Raw genomic sequence first — 20,008 nt, forward strand, 5'->3', positions numbered from 1 at the left:
CCAAATCCTAATGGATTCCGGGTAATTGCCTTTTCTAAAGATTTTAAAGCAGCTACAAGATTTCTCCGTTTCTGCTGCATCCAGTTGTCGTGCCATAACCCAATCCCACCATGTCCCACCCAATAATTCAATAGCTTAAACAAGCATAAATTTATCAATTAAAATTATGAAGCGTAATGGGGTAGGGATGGAAAGGAAATTGCGGTCCATTATGATTATTTGTCTTTCTTTTTTTTGTTTTTTAAAGTTAAAAGATTGAAGTAATATTCATGAACTTCTATTGGTTGATGATGCATAAACATATAATATTTCACTAGCTATAAATAAAAGATCCTAAGTACATTTGATTAATAATCCAAGACTTGTCATTACTCATAATGTTATGTCTCTTAATATAAAAAATTATAGCACTTTATTTTTAACACAGAATTATAATTACTAAAATTATATGTTATATTTTTAAGAGATGTGTCAATCTAAATGGATACTTTATCTCTCACTTGAGAACTCAAAATTCATTTGCAAGATACCTCCAAAAAGATTTTCAGAAAATAAAGTTCTTTTTCTCTTTAGTTAATATTATTAGATTATTCTATAAAAAATATTGTATAAGTTGTTTATAAAATTTGATATTTTTGTTATATACCATCCGTGCTCAGCATGTCAGAGTTAATTGTATTCTCAATATTCATGTATTTGTAGTTTTTTTACATACCAAAATAGAAGTGAGCAAATAGAATTATAAAGATAGTAACTTAAATACACGCTTTGGAGCATTGTTGTATTGATTTTTTTGTTCTGAGTATTTGCTTTTGGAAACATACCTAACCAACAATTCAGAGCTTAAATCGTGTTAAGAATCGTTGTGTATTGAGATGGAGAAAATGATTTGCGTTCAAGCTCTTTCAAATAGGCCTTTGCGGTGTCTCCTCCTATCCCAACCAACACAGTGAACTTTAAGGATTTTATTTTTCCTGATTCTTATGCGGAATAAGTTAAGATTTTGCTTGATTACCATACAGATGTTGAAAAGTTCACTCACTGCTGGAATTATACCAGATATTATTCGATTGATGTCAATTATAGGAGATGTTCCACACTTTTTAACTTCCATGTTGGCACATGTATTGTTATGCCCTTTGCTAATGACTTTGATATGCTGGAATTTACAGGATCAAACATTGCGGAGTGCAAAAGAAATGGAAGAATCTGTCTCATGAGTAGCTAGAGGTTATGTCTGATTGCATCAAGTGTGGGAAGAACTTGCCCATATAAGCAGTCTTATGTTCTGTCTTGCAGCTCAGTTCCTACTGTCGGAAATGCTAGAAAGGAAAACAAAATGAAGATAGAAGCCAAATGCCACCAGTTTCAAATATCAGTATATATCACATTAACTATTACCAAAATGGTCTCAAAAAGTACAACAGACTCACTAGGCTATTACAATCTACCTCCTACATCCGAAACTTTCTTATTTTTAAGGAGAGGTAAAACAGACTAAAAGGGATTTAAGAGGGCTAATTCAAGTATACCATATACCCTAACAATCCATTTTGTTTACTACCTACTTGTAACATATGCAGTCTTCTCTCTTTTCACCATTATTGCTTCCCGACTCTTTGCTATATTTAGCGTTATCCCTCGAGCCCCAGTCTTGCTGTAAGCCAATTGCAGACCTCATTCATCTCTTTAGGGATTGTGTAATGACCAATCCTGCACAAACCAGATCAAAAATTTAAAAACTTGGTGAATTAACAATGAGCTTGTTACTGTTATTGTAAGAGCCTAATAGTTACCCTTCATAATTTTTAAAAGTGAGGTTTCGAAATCCGGCTACATTCAAGGAATGGGCAGATATTTCTCCATGTTTGTAAGGGACAACATCATCACCTGCAATAAGATTATAAGAGGATCAGTTTAGTAGACAAAACAAGGAATTGAAAAGTTCATTAAGTGTAGTATGAAGATACATACAGGTTCCATGGCCAAGCATAATTGGCAACGAAGCTGCGCGCCGTGCAGCTTCATGTGATACTTCTATTTTGTTCCTTAAGCACCTAGAAACGTAGCACCTTAGATGAGCAAGTAAATCATTACATCATGATGATTTCTGACAAAACTAATCTTTGTGTTTGGAAAAGAAGTCCAAAACATGAAAGAGTTGGGCAGGTAAGTTTGTTAGAAAATTAATTTCGAACGATGTAGACGGTAATACCTTGAACCAGGAAGCCATCCACTTAGTCCAACAATTGCCCTTAGGTTGATGTTGTATGGATTGCCATTTCCATACCTTCCCAGAGCAAAAGCAGTTGCAGAGTAAAGTGCCATTGCAGCACCCATACTGAAGCCTCCAATTCCGACCTTAACTGGCGAAGGGAAATTGATAAGATAGTAAGTTTTTCATTTAATTTCTTTTGTTGAATCAAATCTTGCAAGGAGGTTATTATTTTGTAGACGATAAGGCCTTCAAAATACCATCACATGGCTCTGTTGACAACAAGTTTGCAATATGAGCTGCTGAGGCATCTAAACCCTCCCAATCATCTGGACCATTTTCTGACAGCTCACTAACATCAAACCCTGATGCAAGATATTTATATGATTATATCAGTGTCCGTTGTCAAAGCAACATACTGTTTATGTCATAAACCAGATGATGGAACCAAAAATTTTTCTTACATGCTGTGTAAGGAAATCCCCCAAGTAAAGCCACAGGACGAGTAGGAGCAGTTGGGCAAATCCATTTTATCTGAAACATAGAATCAAGAGAAATATACATAAACACACATGCGAGAATCATTTGAAATATTGGAGGAGAAGACAGTATGTATATAGAGACAATATAAGTTGAAAAGTAAAATATGAAAGCACCCTTACATTTGGAAGAGGAAGACTTTCCAAGAGCTGGGACCAGCTGTAACAAAACAGGAACGAAATGAGGATTGGAAAATGCTTCATTATAATTAAATGCAATTTATATAATTTCATATCAAGTTGTATGCTTTTTTATCTAAGATGATGAGATTAGAGGAATCAAATGAATTCAGCCAAAAAACTGCAGGTTTTCCACCCTTAGTTCATGCAAGGTGAAAAGGTAAATAGTAAAATCAGTTTTACTTTTACCTTGAATCTCACGTTTATGCTTTACTGCTTTGGGATTAAAGTATAAGAATTCCAGAACCACCTATAATACTAAATTAGAAAACGAATATCCTTTGCCTAAAGGTAATTAATGTTTTGTTATTTTTGGCATGGGAAGAAATTTTAATTTGTGGTCCCTAATCTATGGGCATGGAATATGCCCTTTTTTCACATTTAAGGCTTCCCAAATTAAGCTTAAGATACGATGAGGCAACAAAATAAATAAACATCTTAATAGCGGGAAAAAAACATAGCATTGATATGAGCTTCCTACATGCAAAAGTGATGAACAGCTTGGATGTTCATATTATGAACTTGAAAATGAAGAACATACATCAGCAGCAAGTGAAAAATAAAGGAAAAAGAAGCAACACCTTGAGCCATTGTCACCAAGGCCATGAAGCCATACTATAGTTGCCTGGTGTTTCCCTTTAGGTCGAACAACATGTGTCCTTCCAAAATCAAATGTCCTTCTAGCAGTTCTACTACCTAAAAAAGAAGCATCAATGGAGGTCAACAATCGAAATGTCTGGTCCAAAGAAGACATTACTAGAAACCTTGTAAGCGAATCAAGAACATATCAGCAATTAGTGAAGTTCAACAAGTTGAAATGAGAAAGGGGGGTAAAATTATAGAGAAAAGTAACAAACCTGAGCCCATGGTATTATGTGAATAGCTCATTTTTTTTCCCTCTCAGTCTATACCTAATGACAAAGTGAGAGAAGAGGTGATACAATGAAGAAAACCCAGAAGGGGAAATGTGTATTTATAACCAAATGGAGAGTGTGGAAATGGAATAAAAACAGGTGAATAGAGTACAACAGGTTACATAATGAGCCTAAACATTGCCTAGAAAACACAAAGAAAAGGAGGGAGAGAGGGGCATCCTTGAAAAGGAAGGGGTAAAGACAATGACAAAAGCAAAAAATCTTTTGAATAGCAGAGAGAGAATCCAAGCAGAGCACCATCATCCATCCCTTACTACAGATTTTCAACAATGAGAGAATCTATGCTTGTGGGCAGTGGCCAAAAAATAAAGCTAAACCCTCCAGCAACAACTCAACAGAATATTACTGAAAACAAGAAAAGAATAACCTAAATTTGAAAAAGATATTATCTTTTCACAATCATTTGTTTATCATTTCTTTTGATGATTTGATTGATACCCATTAACCAAAATGCTTACAAGTTTTATAACTTTCATGCATCCTTTACATAATTTTTTTGGTATTATAGAAATATACTACTGAAATGACACTAGCTGAGTTTCATTTTGTTTTCCCTTTCTCCTGTGAAGCTCATTTTTCTTACAGAAATATGAAGCACATATGTACATGCAATAACATATTAAAATATGTATAAACTAAATCTTTTCTTTTTGGGGGATTTTTTTGTATATATTTATAAAGTTAATCAACCTGGATTTAGCTTCTTTTTATCCTGCATTCCTCTTTCTTACTTTCCTGCTTGCCACTTTAATTTCTGGGTGCTCAATTCCCACCATAAAAGTTCTGTTTGTTTATATTCATGGGGAACACCATAAGTACTCAGCACATAGTAAGTCCAGAACTGCACCTCTTACTTCAACTAACCATGTTACCCCTTCTATTTAAAGGTTATGTTTGAAGGGTTCACATGGTTTACTATCATAGCCAAAACCCTATGCCAAGCCAAAAAGAAAAGAAAAAGGTTTATTTGCAGAGTTACAGACTACCATTTTAACTGGTTTCATGTTCATTCAGTTCAGTGTCTCTGAACCCATATTATTTCATCACTTTTGTACCTATAAAATAATGCACCTTTAATGCAACATTAATAAAGAAAATTCCTCATTTGCCTTTTTTTCTTTAACGGTAAAGAGGATTAATTACAGACACAAAGATTGAATCAACTTCGAATCCACGTAAATTTTGCACTAGACCAGTAACTTGTTTGTCTTATATATGCACTCATCAGCTTAATGATATCATTTTCAAGTTGTCATCCATCTGTGGCTTACTGCCTTCTAGCTGTAATGTTCAATAACCAAAAATTCCTTCTTCAAAAAAAAAACAGAACTCTACATATATCTGATTGACTAAGAGGAAAAATTACAGCTGACATGGGCAAGCCATCATTGGTCACTGTGTTGAATGGAGGCATCTGATTACCTTGTAGGTCAACCTTTTTCAGTAAATTTTTTTCTTTGTTTTTCATCCTTTCTGGGAAAAACATTGGGCCGACTTTTTCATTGTCAACTCCACCTTTACCCTACCCCATACACTCATTTTGGGCAAGAATCAACCAATAAGTATATATTTAGATATTGGAATGATACTTAATTTTTTATTTTTTTTTGAGTTTATATATACTTAATTGATTCTTTGCTTATTATAACTTGAAAACAACATATGCTGTTGGCACTACCCTTTAGGTATAGTCTAATTTATTACTCGTATATATTATGTAATGCAGCAGCCAATTTGTATCAATAAAATTAAATTATACCTAAGATTCTTAAGATGTGACGTGACTCCATTAATTTTAATTCGAATTTTAACATTTGCAAATTTTCTTCTCCTCCAAGATTCTGTGACTCTTTAAAACAAATATATATTACTTCAAAAAGAGGGAATAGTTGAAGCTAGCTCAAGTAAATATAAAATTATTTTTTTTCTCCTAGTTCATCTAATCTGCAAAGCTGGCTCCCAAAATTGCAGTGACAATGAAATCTAAAAGGATTCTCCTGGAAAAAAAAAAGGTGGTGCTGGTGAAGCATTGACTAGGACATCGTTTTGAAACCATGCAAGAGAGAATAGCTATAGGTTCCCCTATATATCTTTCATTTTCGGTGAAAAATAAACTAATTGAGTGAATGTGGGTTAAAGATGAAGGTACATTTTATAATTTAATTGATGAATAAGAAAAATAATAATAATAATAATGAAACAAGTGGTGATATGCTTGTCTTGGTAACTGGATGGCCATTTGAATGAGTCTCACATGGGGTGGAAACCAGCATTTGTTCAACATCTATAGGAATAAAAGAAATACATGAAATCTAATATTGAAGGTTACTTAAATTTGGACGTAATGTAGGATATAGTTTTATGTTCTACATAATTATACATTATCAAATATATTATAAACATAACAGTACTAATCTTACACATATATTATATTATCATGCCATTTTATTTCTTATCAAGTATTTATATTTTACACATATTTAATATAAATAGTTAGATTTAATAATACATTATATATATATATATGATTAATGAACTCTAATTTGAATTTAATGCTTGGTTTCAAATAACATATAATTATATTCACCTAATTTTAAACCCTTGATTAAGTTGATGTAATTAGTTAATCCTATATCAACTCAATTGGAAAAATTATGAAAATATCTTTCTATACTTAGAATTTGTTAAATTATTACCATTGTACTTTTGGTTTTGGTTTTTCGTTTTATATTTTAAAACCTATAAAAAAAATTGCTTAATATTTGAACCTATACTATTAACAATAATAAAATCTCAACTTTACTACTGCAATCAAAACTTTACTTAATTTGATTTTTTTTGTACACTTTAATATTATTATGCAAACTTTTTAACTATTTAAATTTATTTTTACTTATTTTATTTTAGTTTCATGCATATCTCGTATGTTATTATTATTAGTTTCTAAACATATATTATATTATTTATTGATTGTTATTTTTAAAAGTACACCAATTATGTAAATACATTATTTTCACACGTATACATGTATAATAGCAACACTAGAAAAAAAGAAAAGAAGATAATTTTAATATAATATACAAGGCTCCCTTTATTAATTGAAAAGCTAGATTGCAGTAAAACAAAGAAATAAAAGCAAACTGAATAAAGTGCAAGCATTAGCATAATATTATATAGAGATTAAGAGGAAAAAGAAAAGCTGGTTCTCTCATGCATGAACACGACAGATAGAGGGTATAGGGGTTTCCTTTTGTCTTTGCTATGCCTATAATGTGTCTGCAAATAATTTAAGTAGTGAATGTAGGTTAAAGATTAATTAGTGATAAAGCTCTCCAATTTGACTATTCTTCTCCCATATATCCTTACACTTCACATTTTTTTTTTGTTTTTTTTATCTATATAACAAAAATGCCACCAGGATAGCAAATTAATCACATATATGTAATTTCCTTAAATATTTGAGATTGAATTGATTTAATTTATTCAAAATTCTATTTTATTTAATTTTATCATGTGTCACCGTGTTATTAGTTGTCAACACCACGCCAGTGCATTTTAACAATATTAGGTAGGTACCTAGAAAAAAAAGTAATAAGTTAGCTTATGATTTCCAAGTTTAAGTATCACTATCCAGTTAGATTCAAAAAAAAGTTTAATTGCCACATAGATATAAGTTGTCAAATTCAGGTACCTTTATATATATTAACTCTAAAAATTATCAAAGAGGTAGGTTCACACGCTTACTTCCATGTTATTCTTTTATTTTTATTTTTTGGTTTATTTAAGAAAAGAAAAAAAAAACATGAAATGGATATTGGTTTGTCCAATTTAGACTTGATTATGGGTCAAGCTGATGCAGAATTTTAGGCCCAACCCAAAAAATGGCCTAAAATTTTGTCCAAGCTTAACCCATATTGAAAAATGCTAAACCTAAGCTCAACCCATTTCGACCTTAATAATTTTTTTAGATTATTTTTTATATAGAAACAAATTTTAAAAAATATAATACACTAAAAATATTAAAATAAATATTTTCAGCAAATTGAAAATACAAAAAAAAAGTATAGGCGTGTGATTTGGGCCAAGTCTAGGCCAAAAAATCTACATGAGGCTCGGCCTATTTAGAAAATAGACCCTATTTTTTGCCCAAATCTATTTTTTGGACTTATATTTTTTTCAAACCCTCTTATTTTTTAGGTGGAGTCTAGGCGGCTAGCCTCACCCATGATCAAGTCTAATCCTTGTTTAAGTTCCAAGGAAATAATACCTTTTAAAGCCTGAGAAAGAAAAACTAATAAAACTCAGGTTCTAAGATAAAAAATTAATTTTAAGATAAAATAAATTTAAGGCCTAATAATTTATTTAGCCCTCCAATTTTATAAAAGAAAATGGTAGCTTAGCCCTTTATTTAATCTCTTTCGGCCATTAAATTTGTATTGTTTGTCAAATACTTCCAGAATGAATGAAAAAAATTAACATCTATAAACTTTACTAATGTAGTATCCACGTGGCAATCCATAAAAAATAAAATATTATAATATTAAAATCAAATCAAATTGCATTAAAATCCAAACCCAATTCATATTTTAACTGAGCTTACTTTTCTTGTCTAGATTCATTTTGTTAAGTTAAATACATTTGTTGGCACCCTTTTAAACATTATGATGAACAAATAGTAAATTTAATCTGAAATAAATATAAATTTAAAATATATTCTTAAAGCTGTGAGATATAAAATTATATATGTACGTGCACAATTTACAAAAAAGGATAATAATAATATACACGTACCAATCATGACCTATTTTATATATCTTTAGATAATATCACCTAAGCGTATATATACATACATACATACATACATACATGTTTAAGGTAAGAGTGGAGAGGGTGTTGGAATCCAATTTCCTAGAAACTTATAAAAAGAAGTGTTTTATTGTTGAAAGCATGCAGGCAAATTGCCATATGGAAGAACCCCTTAAAAAGGCAGATGGAGATTTTGCTTTTGAATATTTTGGCACGTTCCTTGTGATGTTTGTATATTCCTTCTCAATGGTCTGCAAATTCACTCCTTTTCTTTCCTAACAAATGCCCAAATCCGATACACAATATATTGCCTTTGACCTTTGGGGGATTATTTGTGATAAATGGTAGGGATGAAATGAACTTTCAGAATACAGCATGAGGAGAATCTATGTGTGTCTCTTTTTTGTTTGGGGTCCAACACCCTTCATCTTACATTTCTCCATTCCATTCTTCTTTTTTCAAAACAATAACATATATTCCAACTTATTTGCTTATGCTTTTCCATTAAATTCATCTTTCTTTCTACATTACCTTTTTATTTAACTCATTTTTTCTTTCTTTCTTTTAACAATTTTCTTATATGAATTACCATCCATTAAAATCAATATTTAATCAAACTCATCCACGTGTTTGAAAAGGAGGAGAGAAGTGAAGTGAAAGGAGGGGAAAGCAAACCAAAAATAAATTATGCTTATTTTCGGATTTTTTTTCCAGATGCTATTGTATTATTTTATAAATAGTCATTTAGTAAACATTAATTTTTAGGTTAAAATATATCATAAGTTTTTGTACTCTTCACAAAGTTAGAATTTAATATGTGTACTTTTATTTTCAGAAATTTAGTTCATCTACTTTTCAGATTGCAAAGTTCAGGTCTAATTGTTAACGTTATTAAATTTATTGATGTGACATTTTAAAATAAAAATATTTTCCACTCGGTAACCATGTAACTAAAAAAATGGCATTGTAATAAACCTGAATATAACAAAATAAATTTATCAGTGCTAACAGTTAGACCTAAATTTTAAAATTCTAAATTTATGAAAAACGCATATTTTAACCTAATTATTACTATTACTAAAATAAGTTAGAAAAACTTACAAAAAATGAGTGAAACCCCCCACATTGGTGGTAGTTAATACAAATATTTAACATATAAAAAAAGATTTACAAATTATTAAAAATTCAGTAACTCTATTTTTCAAATTTTAAAATTTAAGTCTAAATTTTGACATTATTAACATTATTATTATTATTATTATTATTATTATTATTATTATTATTATTATTATTATGTTACAGTTATTAGGGTGACATTTTGGAATAAATAAAATACTCACGTAAATTTGTCCATGATATTAAATGTGGTCTTTTAATAAGGATAACCCAGGAATTAGTCGTATTCCTATTCCTTCTAATTACAACTCTGGCCAGAGTTGGAGTTATTCCCGCATCTTAGGAATTTCCCAGTTAATGTGTGCTTTCTTGTTCTGGTTTATGAGCTCCATTCCTGCCTTCATCAAACAGGACTTTATTTCTATGAATCTTAACATCCCGCATGATGATTGGATCTAATCCTCTTTTGAACTTCAACTTTGCATCGCAAGGTATTGTCTAGAATCTTTCATAGAATTTACTCAGTTCATGGAAGTATGTTGATTTCACATAGAAATCTTCCATTACGATTTTGCGGCTCCTTCAAAGAACAACTTTGATTCCTACTATCTTTGCATCTCCAATTTGGGCAGTTCATTGCGAACTACTTCTGAATTTATCGCCATTCCTAGGCTTGATGTTTTCTATCTATTATTACTTTGCCAAGTGAAATTATGCTTGACTAAATCGTCTCAATTTATGTAACATACTTTCTTCCACCCTTGATTCTCAAACCCGCCAAAACTTGCACATTAGTAGATCTATTTTGTTACATATATTCTTTGGGGCTTGGAAACATAAAAAATGATAAACTGGCTAGCTCAAGGTAAGTTTTTCACCTTGTTCAAGGAATTTGGCTTTCCAGGAAGAACGTTGAGATTCCATTCTATTTGCAGTAGATTGGAAAAACTTACCCTTCTTCCACATGCCTTTCTTCATCGCCAGACACTTCCAACTTCCATTGTGGTCTTTACTTGAAGTATTTCTTGGAATATCCTTTTAAACTTGGAGTGACAATCTCTGTTGATCATGAACTCAACTTGTTATAATTTATGCAAAGCCTCGAGAAAAAGTAAAATTGGTTAAGCATACTTTTGATTGCACGAGACAAATCTCTATTTTCTCTGAAAATAAAAAATTTATCATCCGCAAAAAATAAAAGAATTATTGGCATACTCCTTCCCACCTTGAGACTCGTATCTTCCCCTGTTGTTATCGTGGTTTGACAGAGCACAAATAGGTAGGGTAATCTTAAATCTCCTTCAGGACAAAAACTACATATGATGGATCTGATAAGGAACAATATAAATGCACTTCACGGTTAGGTCCAAAGTTCCCTTGAATTTCCTTTCAATAAATTGCAACAGCTCCGATGCCAGAATAACATTATCACCCTCGAATGAGAGAATTTTGAAATGGGGAGACAATCGCCTCCAAGATTGGATTAAGTCACTGAAACAAAATCTTCGTGATAACATTATATACCATCTCCTAGGTATTAAAACAATGAAGGTTTTGTTTAATTCTTCGAGCATTCTACCCATCTTAAGGAAGTTTACGCATGAATCAATGTTGAAAGAATATGGGGAGCTTTAAAGGGTCCCAAATAAAACATTACTTTTTGGATATCTATCTCAGTGAAAGGAGAAGTTAAAAAATGCTTAAGGCCTCCGGTACCCTTGGTATCTCCAACTCATTTAAGAAATTATCGATATCATCCTAACTGTTACATTCTGGCTTGTTGAAATTAAAGCAGTACGATTTGCATGGACTGATTCAGACCACATTACTATGTACTTCTATTAAAAACAAAACTTGCATGTACTGATACGATACCAGTCAATATTTATCCTTCAAAATGCCATGAACGATACCAAGACAATAAAATTATCCTTCAAAACTTCACAACAATAAGTCCCATTAATGAATGGAAAAGATTTATTTATTTGGCGATGCAGTTTAAGTTAACCAAAAAAATTCCCATACCTGTGTATCAGTCTAAAGTACCATAAAGAAACAGAGAATACCATCGCAAAACCAAACGACAGATAACAGCTTTTGAACATCTTGAAGGTGCATTGTATATTGGAACATCATTTAATCGTCTTCTGCAATTTTATTCCAACAGGAAAAAAAATTCAAAGTTGCAATTAATGATGATCATCATCACCATGTCCGTCTGGAGGTCCTCCAGGTCCCACAACTTCCAGCTGCACCACATAGGTAGAAATTATTAGCCAAAACACACAGGGAATTGGATGGAACCATTGGTCAAGCTTAAAGTCTACTGCTCTCACTTCCCCCTTAAACCTATTCATGTTCACCTAAAATCAGACTTTGGTCTTTGGGTCGTTACATGCATCTGTTGCATTGTAGTTTTGTTTGTCAATTGAGAATCATCTAGAAAAATATCGCATAGCTCAAACATTTGCAACTCAACAAAATATATGAGGTTATTAGTTGCATTCACAGATCATATTTGCAGAGTTCTAGATGAAGTAACCAGAACCAAGTTGCCCAACATAACAGTCATTCATAGAAGCTATTTATTGCACAAACTTGTTGATGAACCATGCTCAACTAGGGCAAACGAGGGTTGCCAGAGAATAGACTAATACTGTTTATTTGTCCCACAATGCCCCAGATGGCTAGCAATTAATTCAGGTCTTCAGAGTTTTGGGTGAATCCATGTATTGGCTACCAGAAATACCTAAAAGGCTATGGATCCAATGAATGCAAGGACATTGACATTTAAATGTAATGCAAATACATCAGCTCAAGGTTTGGACATAAGGAATGAATGTTCTCTAGTTCATGATATGCACTTACCACAAAATACTGTGAACAAACTGGACACTCATGTGGCTTGCCTTTCTCCAGCCAAAACCAGACAACATCATGCTCATCCTCTGCATTTTTTGTCATAAAGCAAATCGAATGAACACAAGTATTAATTCAAGTAAAATGACTCAATTTTGTACAAATTTGACAAAAGCATAGAATAAAGACCACAGTTAGAACTTAGAAGAGCAGAAACAGAGAATTGAGGAAGGAAACATACCGCCTTCACCTCCTGGGCATCCAACTATTCTCTTGTCATAGTAGGACTTGACAACAGCAGGAGCTTCCTACAGGCAGATAAAATAACTTCTAACATCAAAAGTCAAGTCATGACCTCACTCTTATGATTTTAATAAAGGTCAAAATTTCTGGGTTTTTTTTTTATCAGTAAAATTTCCAGTTTCTAGCAGAATAGAAAGCAGGCACAAACTCAAAATGATAAATTTACAAAGAATATTACTTGGAAGCCATGATTCAACAGTAAATGGATAAAACACTGCAGCTCATCCATATGTAGAAAAGAACCGCATTAAAATCTTTAACAAATTCAGAAACAGAACCTTCTGTACAAACAATTTTTTCCTTTGTATGATATCTATAATATTTTAGTTTCCGAGGAAGTGGTAAATCCATCATCTAGAAAGCAAATTAGACCATCTCATGTTAATTTTACTAACAAGAGAATATTAACGACCCAGGTTTGGCATATGGATTGTTACCCTCAGTGGAGGGTCAAGGTTCACTGTTCAGGAGTCCCAACCCCTAAGGCCTAGTCTACTGATGACCAGAGACCCACCAGTGACAAGACATGCCAACGAAGATAAAATGAAACTAATAACCCCTTACTTGAGAAAAACTAAATTTAAGGAATAATATAAGTTGATTACACAATCACTTACAAGTAACAAATACAGGAATGAATCATTGGAAGTTCCAAATAGTTAATAACATTGAAAATATATGTTGTAAAAGCACCAAAAAACATCTTTTTTGCAAACATTCACTCACACTAAGGATTAAAAGTAGTTCCAGTATACATCAATAACAGGTAATCAGTAAACCCATTTAAATAGAAGGGAACAGAATCCAAGCACTTGAAGCCATTATAAACCAAATAAATTATTAAATCCAAGGAAAATATAGAAGTAATTCATAGCGGGGGAGGGGGGGTAATTGTTAGTAATTAAACACCATCTGCCACCGATTAAATATAAGATGACACAGACATGATCAAATTGGGATTCTCAGTTGTAATAGATGGGGAGATACTAACCTTTGTGCCAAAAGGACCAACAGGGTTGTTTACATCTTCAAGGATTTTCTTTCCCTAAACAAGATAAAGCAAAAAAGAAAATGAGAATGAGAAAACAGTAGCCCCTAAACTTAGAAGGCAGTAAATCAAATTTCGCCATAATGCTCATAAGTTATTACAACATAGTCGACAATCGAATCTTCTATAGTATAAAAGTAACACCAAAAGAAAGTTCTCATATTTAAAAACCAAACAGAGAGAGAACAGGAAAAGGAAAAAAATTGCCTGAAGCTCAGACTCAAGCTCCTCTCGTTCATGACCTGTAGCGATAGGCATTACATCCTCAACTCTCTTCTTCACAGCAGTATCCGCTACAGAAACCAAAGCAATAGAAAGCAAAAACCGCAAAATCAATATCGGATACATCGACTAACACTCAAACAGTATTGCTTTCCAATATAAACTAAATCTAACTTAACCTCTTTTTATAAAAACAACATCTAAAACACTATCTAAGGGATGCAAAGCTTGAAATTTTTTTATAAAAAAAAAGACTGAAGAATAAAATGAATCACAGACGAGGATCTAACAAAACTAGGGTTACCTGACTCGGCGGAGAAATGGCGAACGAGGAGGGAAGCAGAAGGGGAAGGAGAAATGTGAGATTTGAATGGAAGCGGCGCCGTTTTAGAGGCGGATCGGCATGGAAGTGTTGCCAGATATTTGAACTGTGAAGTAAGTAGCCTTCTCCACATATTTCGGAAATCAAAGGATCGTGTTTAGGTTTTGATGATCTCAGGTCACGCCCCGGCGCTTTTTCTTTATGACGATCAAAAAAAGCTATTGCAATTTTTCTCTATTCTTTTCCCCAGTGCGGATAAAGGGAAAATAGGATTTCAAAGAACGGGGGAGGCTGCGGAGTGATGATGGGGTTCAGTGTTTGTTTATTTCTTTGGGGGTATATTTAGCACGTGCCAATGTTGTTACACGTGTGTACTTTATGGAAGTTTTCGGGTTTCCGGGTGCGGTTTGAGGTTTTTATACGATTGGCGAGGTTGGGACGGAGAAGTTGCCATGTGCCCTTGTCATCCTCTCAGATCAGTTCGGAATGCTTCTAGCGTTGCCGCGATTCCAAGAGGGAATTTATACAGTTATAAAAGAAAAAAGGTAAAACATATATTTTATAAAATATTCAAATAAGTTTGGTAAATTTGAATATCTAAAAATTATAATTTTAATAATAAAAAGACATGATTGATATAATATTAATAGTTTAGAGATATAATTAGAACATTTTAAAATTAGATAGCCAATTTAATATGAGAGTCATAGTTTGAAGATGACTAATGAAATTAACTCTAACAAAAAACTAAATATTTAGGGAAGAATTTGAAAGAACAAAGTTGATAGTTGCAAGAACAAAGAGATAATTCATTATATTTAATATCATACAAATAGTTATTTAAGGACTAGTTTGACAATACTTTTGAAAAATACTTTTTAAAAGTGTTGCGAAAAAGTGATTTTGAGTAGTGCTTTTGAAAAGTTTGGTTTAAAATTTAAGTGTTTAACATTTCTGTCTAAAAGTGCTTTTGAAAAATAAAATATTCATTTTAGACATGTTATTATCAAGTAACAAATATACGTTTAAATAAAATTTAAATTAGTTAATATTATTATATTTTAGTAAGAATATAAAAAATTTATTATAACTTGTTAATATTTTAATGTATGAAATATAAATTTTAAATATTTTTAAGTAATAAATAAATTTTAAATATTTTTAAGTAATAAATATTAATTATTTATAAAATTTAATTAGAATATATAAACTGCATTTTAAATATTTAAATATAACCATTAAATATTTGAATTTAGTATTTTAAAAAATATTTTTTTATTTTTAATTAATGATTTTAACATATTTGTAATTAAGCACCAAGAAAAAAAAGAGAAAGTACTATATTATTGGAGGAGTGAAAAAATAATTAAGCACTAAAAGTGCTTTTGGGAGAGGAAAAACTAAAAATTTTAGTTTCTCCTTTTCAGAAGTGCTTTTGAAAAACACTTTTGAAAAGCCAAAAATTTCAGCCAAAAGTAGCTTGTTCTGCATAGCTTTTCTTCCAAAAGCACTTTTGGAGCCAGAAGTGCTTTTTTTAAGCACAGAAGAACAGGCCCTAAGTCTCACCATATCTCGATATAGTAGCCTTACATTTGCACCTAACATTTAATTCTCTCTCCTCTTAGTTTTTCCTCCTGCAAAATTTAATTTATAAATCAAATGATTCACTTGTTTACTTAAAAAATGCACTATTAAAATAGAATTCTTAAATGGATATATAAGAGCAAAACTATTTGTATTAATTCTATACAAGCATCAAGAATATAAATCAATCTGACTTACTAACATCCTAGGTTAGTTACAATTAATTTCTCTATCAAAGTAGTAGCTAAAAAATGTAATATTTTCATAAAGTCCAGGATAAGTCACAAAATCTTCAAAATAAGTTACCCAATTATTCAGCCCAATTTCTTTAAAATAAGGGATCTAATTGATTCATCTGATTCAATCCAATCTCCAAGATATGTTTCTTCATATGAATAGATCTTCAAATATGGACAAACTATTGAAAAAAATTTCAGTTCGAAAATGGGTTTCTTGTGCCATGAAAAATTAAAATTTTGAAAACCAAGCCAGTTGGTGATATTTATAGCAAAAAAACCCTAAACGAATTCACACATGTGTTTTCGGATAAACAGATCATTGTCATTCCCAACTTTTAACCAAATGGTCTTTTTCGTTGTTCTTGTACTACAAATTGCTTCGAATCAAAACACATAACTAGAAATAGTTTTCTTTATTTAAGTGTGAAAATAGAAATCTCTTCTCAAATAGAAACTAGAAGAAATTGTTATTTCGAAAAATATAATTAATAGTTGAGAAAACATTTTCTCTATTTTCAGGCAAAGTAACAATATCTTAAAGTTATGCAAATAGCTGTATAGGTGTCATCTATTTATATGGAGAGGAGGTAGAACCATTCTTGAACTGTGGAAGTTTATTACTAGAAAAATAAACTCTTAGTCTATCTAAAAGTATAGGAGGCAACCCTAGTTAATAATACTAAGGTTTGTTGTCCCCTTCATTAACATAAGAGGCTTTTGGGCCTCTCCCATATCAGGTCCAATTACAAATATTTCTTAAGCTTTTAATCCAATACTTTATAATTTAACCTAACTCAATATTTATTTTCCTATTTCCAAAAATAAGCATCTTAATATTTTTTCTAATTAAATAATCTTCTCAAGCCAATTCTAATTATGTTAAAATCATGAGGAATTTAATGTAAAGGAATCTATTAGAAAATATATTTAATATTTCTACATTTAATGGTTCATTATGACCAAATGATTTATTTTCATTTTTTAAAACATAATTTTTTTTCAGGTCATTTTCATTTTGGAGAAAATCACATTCATTTTCAAATGATTCTATTTCTCCATTTTCATTTTTATTTTGGAGAAAACCATAATCATTTGAAAATGATTTCATTTCTCTATTTTCATTTTCATTTTTATTTTCGAGAAAATCATAATCATTTCCGAATGTTTTATATTTCTCCATTTTCACCATTTCTATTCATTTTTGTTTATTTGATTCAACATGCAATTCATTTCTGATTTCAACGAACTAGCGGATGGGCTGATTAGACATATGCAATTGAGGCTTAAATGATTTATAATTAAATTCTGACTTCTTGCCTATTATCTATAAATCCATTTAGCCACGAAGTCATTCCACAATAGTATCATGATTGATCTTCGTGGTTGAGCTCTCCCCAACGGCATACTATTACGAAAGCAACTCAATCAGTGCTCGTCCAATGATATTGTTATAAGTTTGTTACCCTCATAGGATATCCTCAATCTATTTAGGATAATATACATTCTCCCAATATGATTCTATTTTATCTTATAGTAACTATTACATTTTCCTTCATGAAAAATCAATTATTATCAAATAGTAATCAAGTCATTCATCACAAAGACGAACAACATGTGGCCATATTTACTTTTCATCAACCATGTAATGCCAATGAGAGGATATCATTTACTCATGTCTTGGGCTATGAATTTCACTATTGTGAACGACACTACATACTGTAAAAGTCGTATATCCAACATACCAGCTTTCGATTCCTTATCTATTTGAACTCAGCTTTTTACTTACATCAAAGCATACAAGTCAGGCATGCATAATCCATCATCCACTTTAGATATAAGTATGTCACACTATGAATGTCACAAGTAAATAAATCCATAAACGGATTCATGATCTATTCTTCTTGGGTCTTGTCTGATGCTATTAGTCCAGTTAATCACATCTATGTCTCCATCTTCTGAGAGTCATCCGCTCCAATGCCCAAAGCATTTCCCCCATTGGACTTGATAGACAACATATTAGTCTTTCAATCAATTTATTCATTCCTAGTTATACTAAAGACATGTTTAGGTTCGTCTATTAATATAAGTTGTCTTTCCGTATTACGATCCGATCACATAATACTGTTTAATATTAGTTTAAACATTAGAGAACCAACGAGCAACATCCGCTTCTATTTTTATTTGCATGCAAAAACCACATGAGGACAATTATATAAAGCATATTAATGAAATCAATGAATTTGTTTTATTTACTAATTTGTTCCATTAACACTTGTAGAGTTGTAGAAGTTTATTTCCACTACGGAACAATATCTTAATTTATCTAGGATATAGGGGGCGATAACCCTAGTTAATGATACGAGGATTTTTTGTCTCACCTTTTTACATAATGGGTTTTGGGCCTCTCTCACATTGAGTCCAATTATGAGTACTTCCTAAGCCTTTTTAACCCAGTACTCTGTAATGTGATCTAAACCAATTCAGTTTTTCTATTTCCCAAAATAAACTTTAATATTTACATATTAAATAATTTTCTCATCCCAATTTTACTCTAATAAAATTTTGACTATTTACCCCCCGATATAATTTTAACAATGTTATCCTTATTAAAATTTTGAGAAAATTCATTAAGTATGTCACAATTCAACATGTTCACTATGACCAAATGGTTTATTTTCATTTTTGGGCTTTAAAACAGTCTAAAAACATAAACTCATTCTTCCATCATTTTTTTTAAGTAATCCTATATAGGATTGCAAGTTTCCATTTTTTGAAACCTACATTCATTTTCAAATGATTTCATTTCTCTATTTCGGAGAAAATCATAATCATTCCTGAATGTCTCTCATTTCTCTTCTTTTATTCATTTCGTTCATTCTATTCAATCAAGCAATTCATTTCTGGTTTCAACGAACTAGCGTAGGGACCGATTTGACATATGTAGTTGAGGCTCAAATGATTTATAATTAAGTTCTGACTTTTTGCCTATTAATTATAAACTCATTTAGTAATAAAGTCATTCCACTATAGTATCATGACTGAGATTTACTCAATAAAAAACTATTACAAAAACAATTACTCAGTACTCGTCCAATGACCTTGTCATAAGTGTGTTATTCTTATAGGATATCATTGATCTCTTTAGGATAATATTCGTTCTCCCAATATGATCTTATTTTATCTCGTGGTAGCCATTACATCTTTTTTCATGAAAAGTCAATCACTATCAAATAGTGACCAAGTCATCCATCACAAAGATGGACGACCTGTGGTCACGTTTACTTTCCATCAACCATGTAATGCCAATGAGAGGATATCATTTACTCATGTTTTGGGCTATAAATTCCACTGTTGTGAATGACGCTACATTCTACAGAAGTCATATACCCAACGCACCAACTTTCAGTTCTTTATCTATTTGAACTCAGACTTTTACTTACATCAAAGTGTACAAGTCATGCATACATAGTCTGCCATCCACTCAGGATTTAGGTGTGTCACACTATGAACGTCACAAGTGAATAAATCTATAAACAGATTCAGGATCTATTATGCTTGGGTCTTGTCTGATGTACTATCAGTCCAGTTAATCACATCTATGTCTCTATCTTCTGGGAATCATCTGATCCGATGCCCAAGA

At 31.5% G+C, this 20,008-nt stretch overlaps 2 protein-coding genes across 3 annotated transcripts; both read right to left on the reverse strand.

The window, feature by feature from the left end:
• Nucleotides 1–1,366: 1,366 nt before the first annotated feature.
• LOC107897208 (acyl-protein thioesterase 1 homolog 1) lies at nucleotides 1,367–4,132 on the reverse strand. 2 transcript variants are annotated; one of them, XM_016822571.2, is made up of 9 exons: nucleotides 3,792–4,132; nucleotides 3,516–3,630; nucleotides 2,878–2,914; nucleotides 2,680–2,749; nucleotides 2,476–2,580; nucleotides 2,216–2,366; nucleotides 1,975–2,057; nucleotides 1,797–1,890; nucleotides 1,367–1,713 (listed from the first exon to the last, which is right to left on the reverse strand). In XM_016822571.2, the coding sequence occupies exons 1-9, from the start codon at nucleotides 3,820–3,822 to the stop codon at nucleotides 1,635–1,637; spliced, it is 765 nt and encodes a 254-aa protein (XP_016678060.1). In that variant the 5' UTR covers nucleotides 3,823–4,132; the 3' UTR covers nucleotides 1,367–1,634. The 2 variants fall into 2 exon arrangements, with proteins under 2 accessions (XP_016678060.1, XP_016678059.1); XM_016822570.2 differs by having other exon boundaries at nucleotides 1,975–2,072.
• A 7,622-nt stretch (nucleotides 4,133–11,754) lies between these two features.
• Nucleotides 11,755–15,043, reverse strand: LOC107897209 (cytochrome c oxidase subunit 5b-1, mitochondrial). Its single transcript, XM_016822572.2, has 6 exons — nucleotides 14,528–15,043; nucleotides 14,209–14,294; nucleotides 13,945–13,998; nucleotides 12,892–12,958; nucleotides 12,660–12,739; nucleotides 11,755–12,040 (listed from the first exon to the last, which is right to left on the reverse strand). The coding sequence occupies exons 1-6, from the start codon at nucleotides 14,676–14,678 to the stop codon at nucleotides 11,981–11,983; spliced, it is 498 nt and encodes a 165-aa protein (XP_016678061.1). The 5' UTR covers nucleotides 14,679–15,043; the 3' UTR covers nucleotides 11,755–11,980.
• Nucleotides 15,044–20,008: the final 4,965 nt, after the last annotated feature.

This window comes from Gossypium hirsutum, chromosome A10, assembly GCF_007990345.1.
Source record: "Gossypium hirsutum isolate 1008001.06 chromosome A10, Gossypium_hirsutum_v2.1, whole genome shotgun sequence".
Lineage (NCBI taxonomy): Eukaryota > Viridiplantae > Streptophyta > Magnoliopsida > Malvales > Malvaceae > Gossypium > Gossypium hirsutum.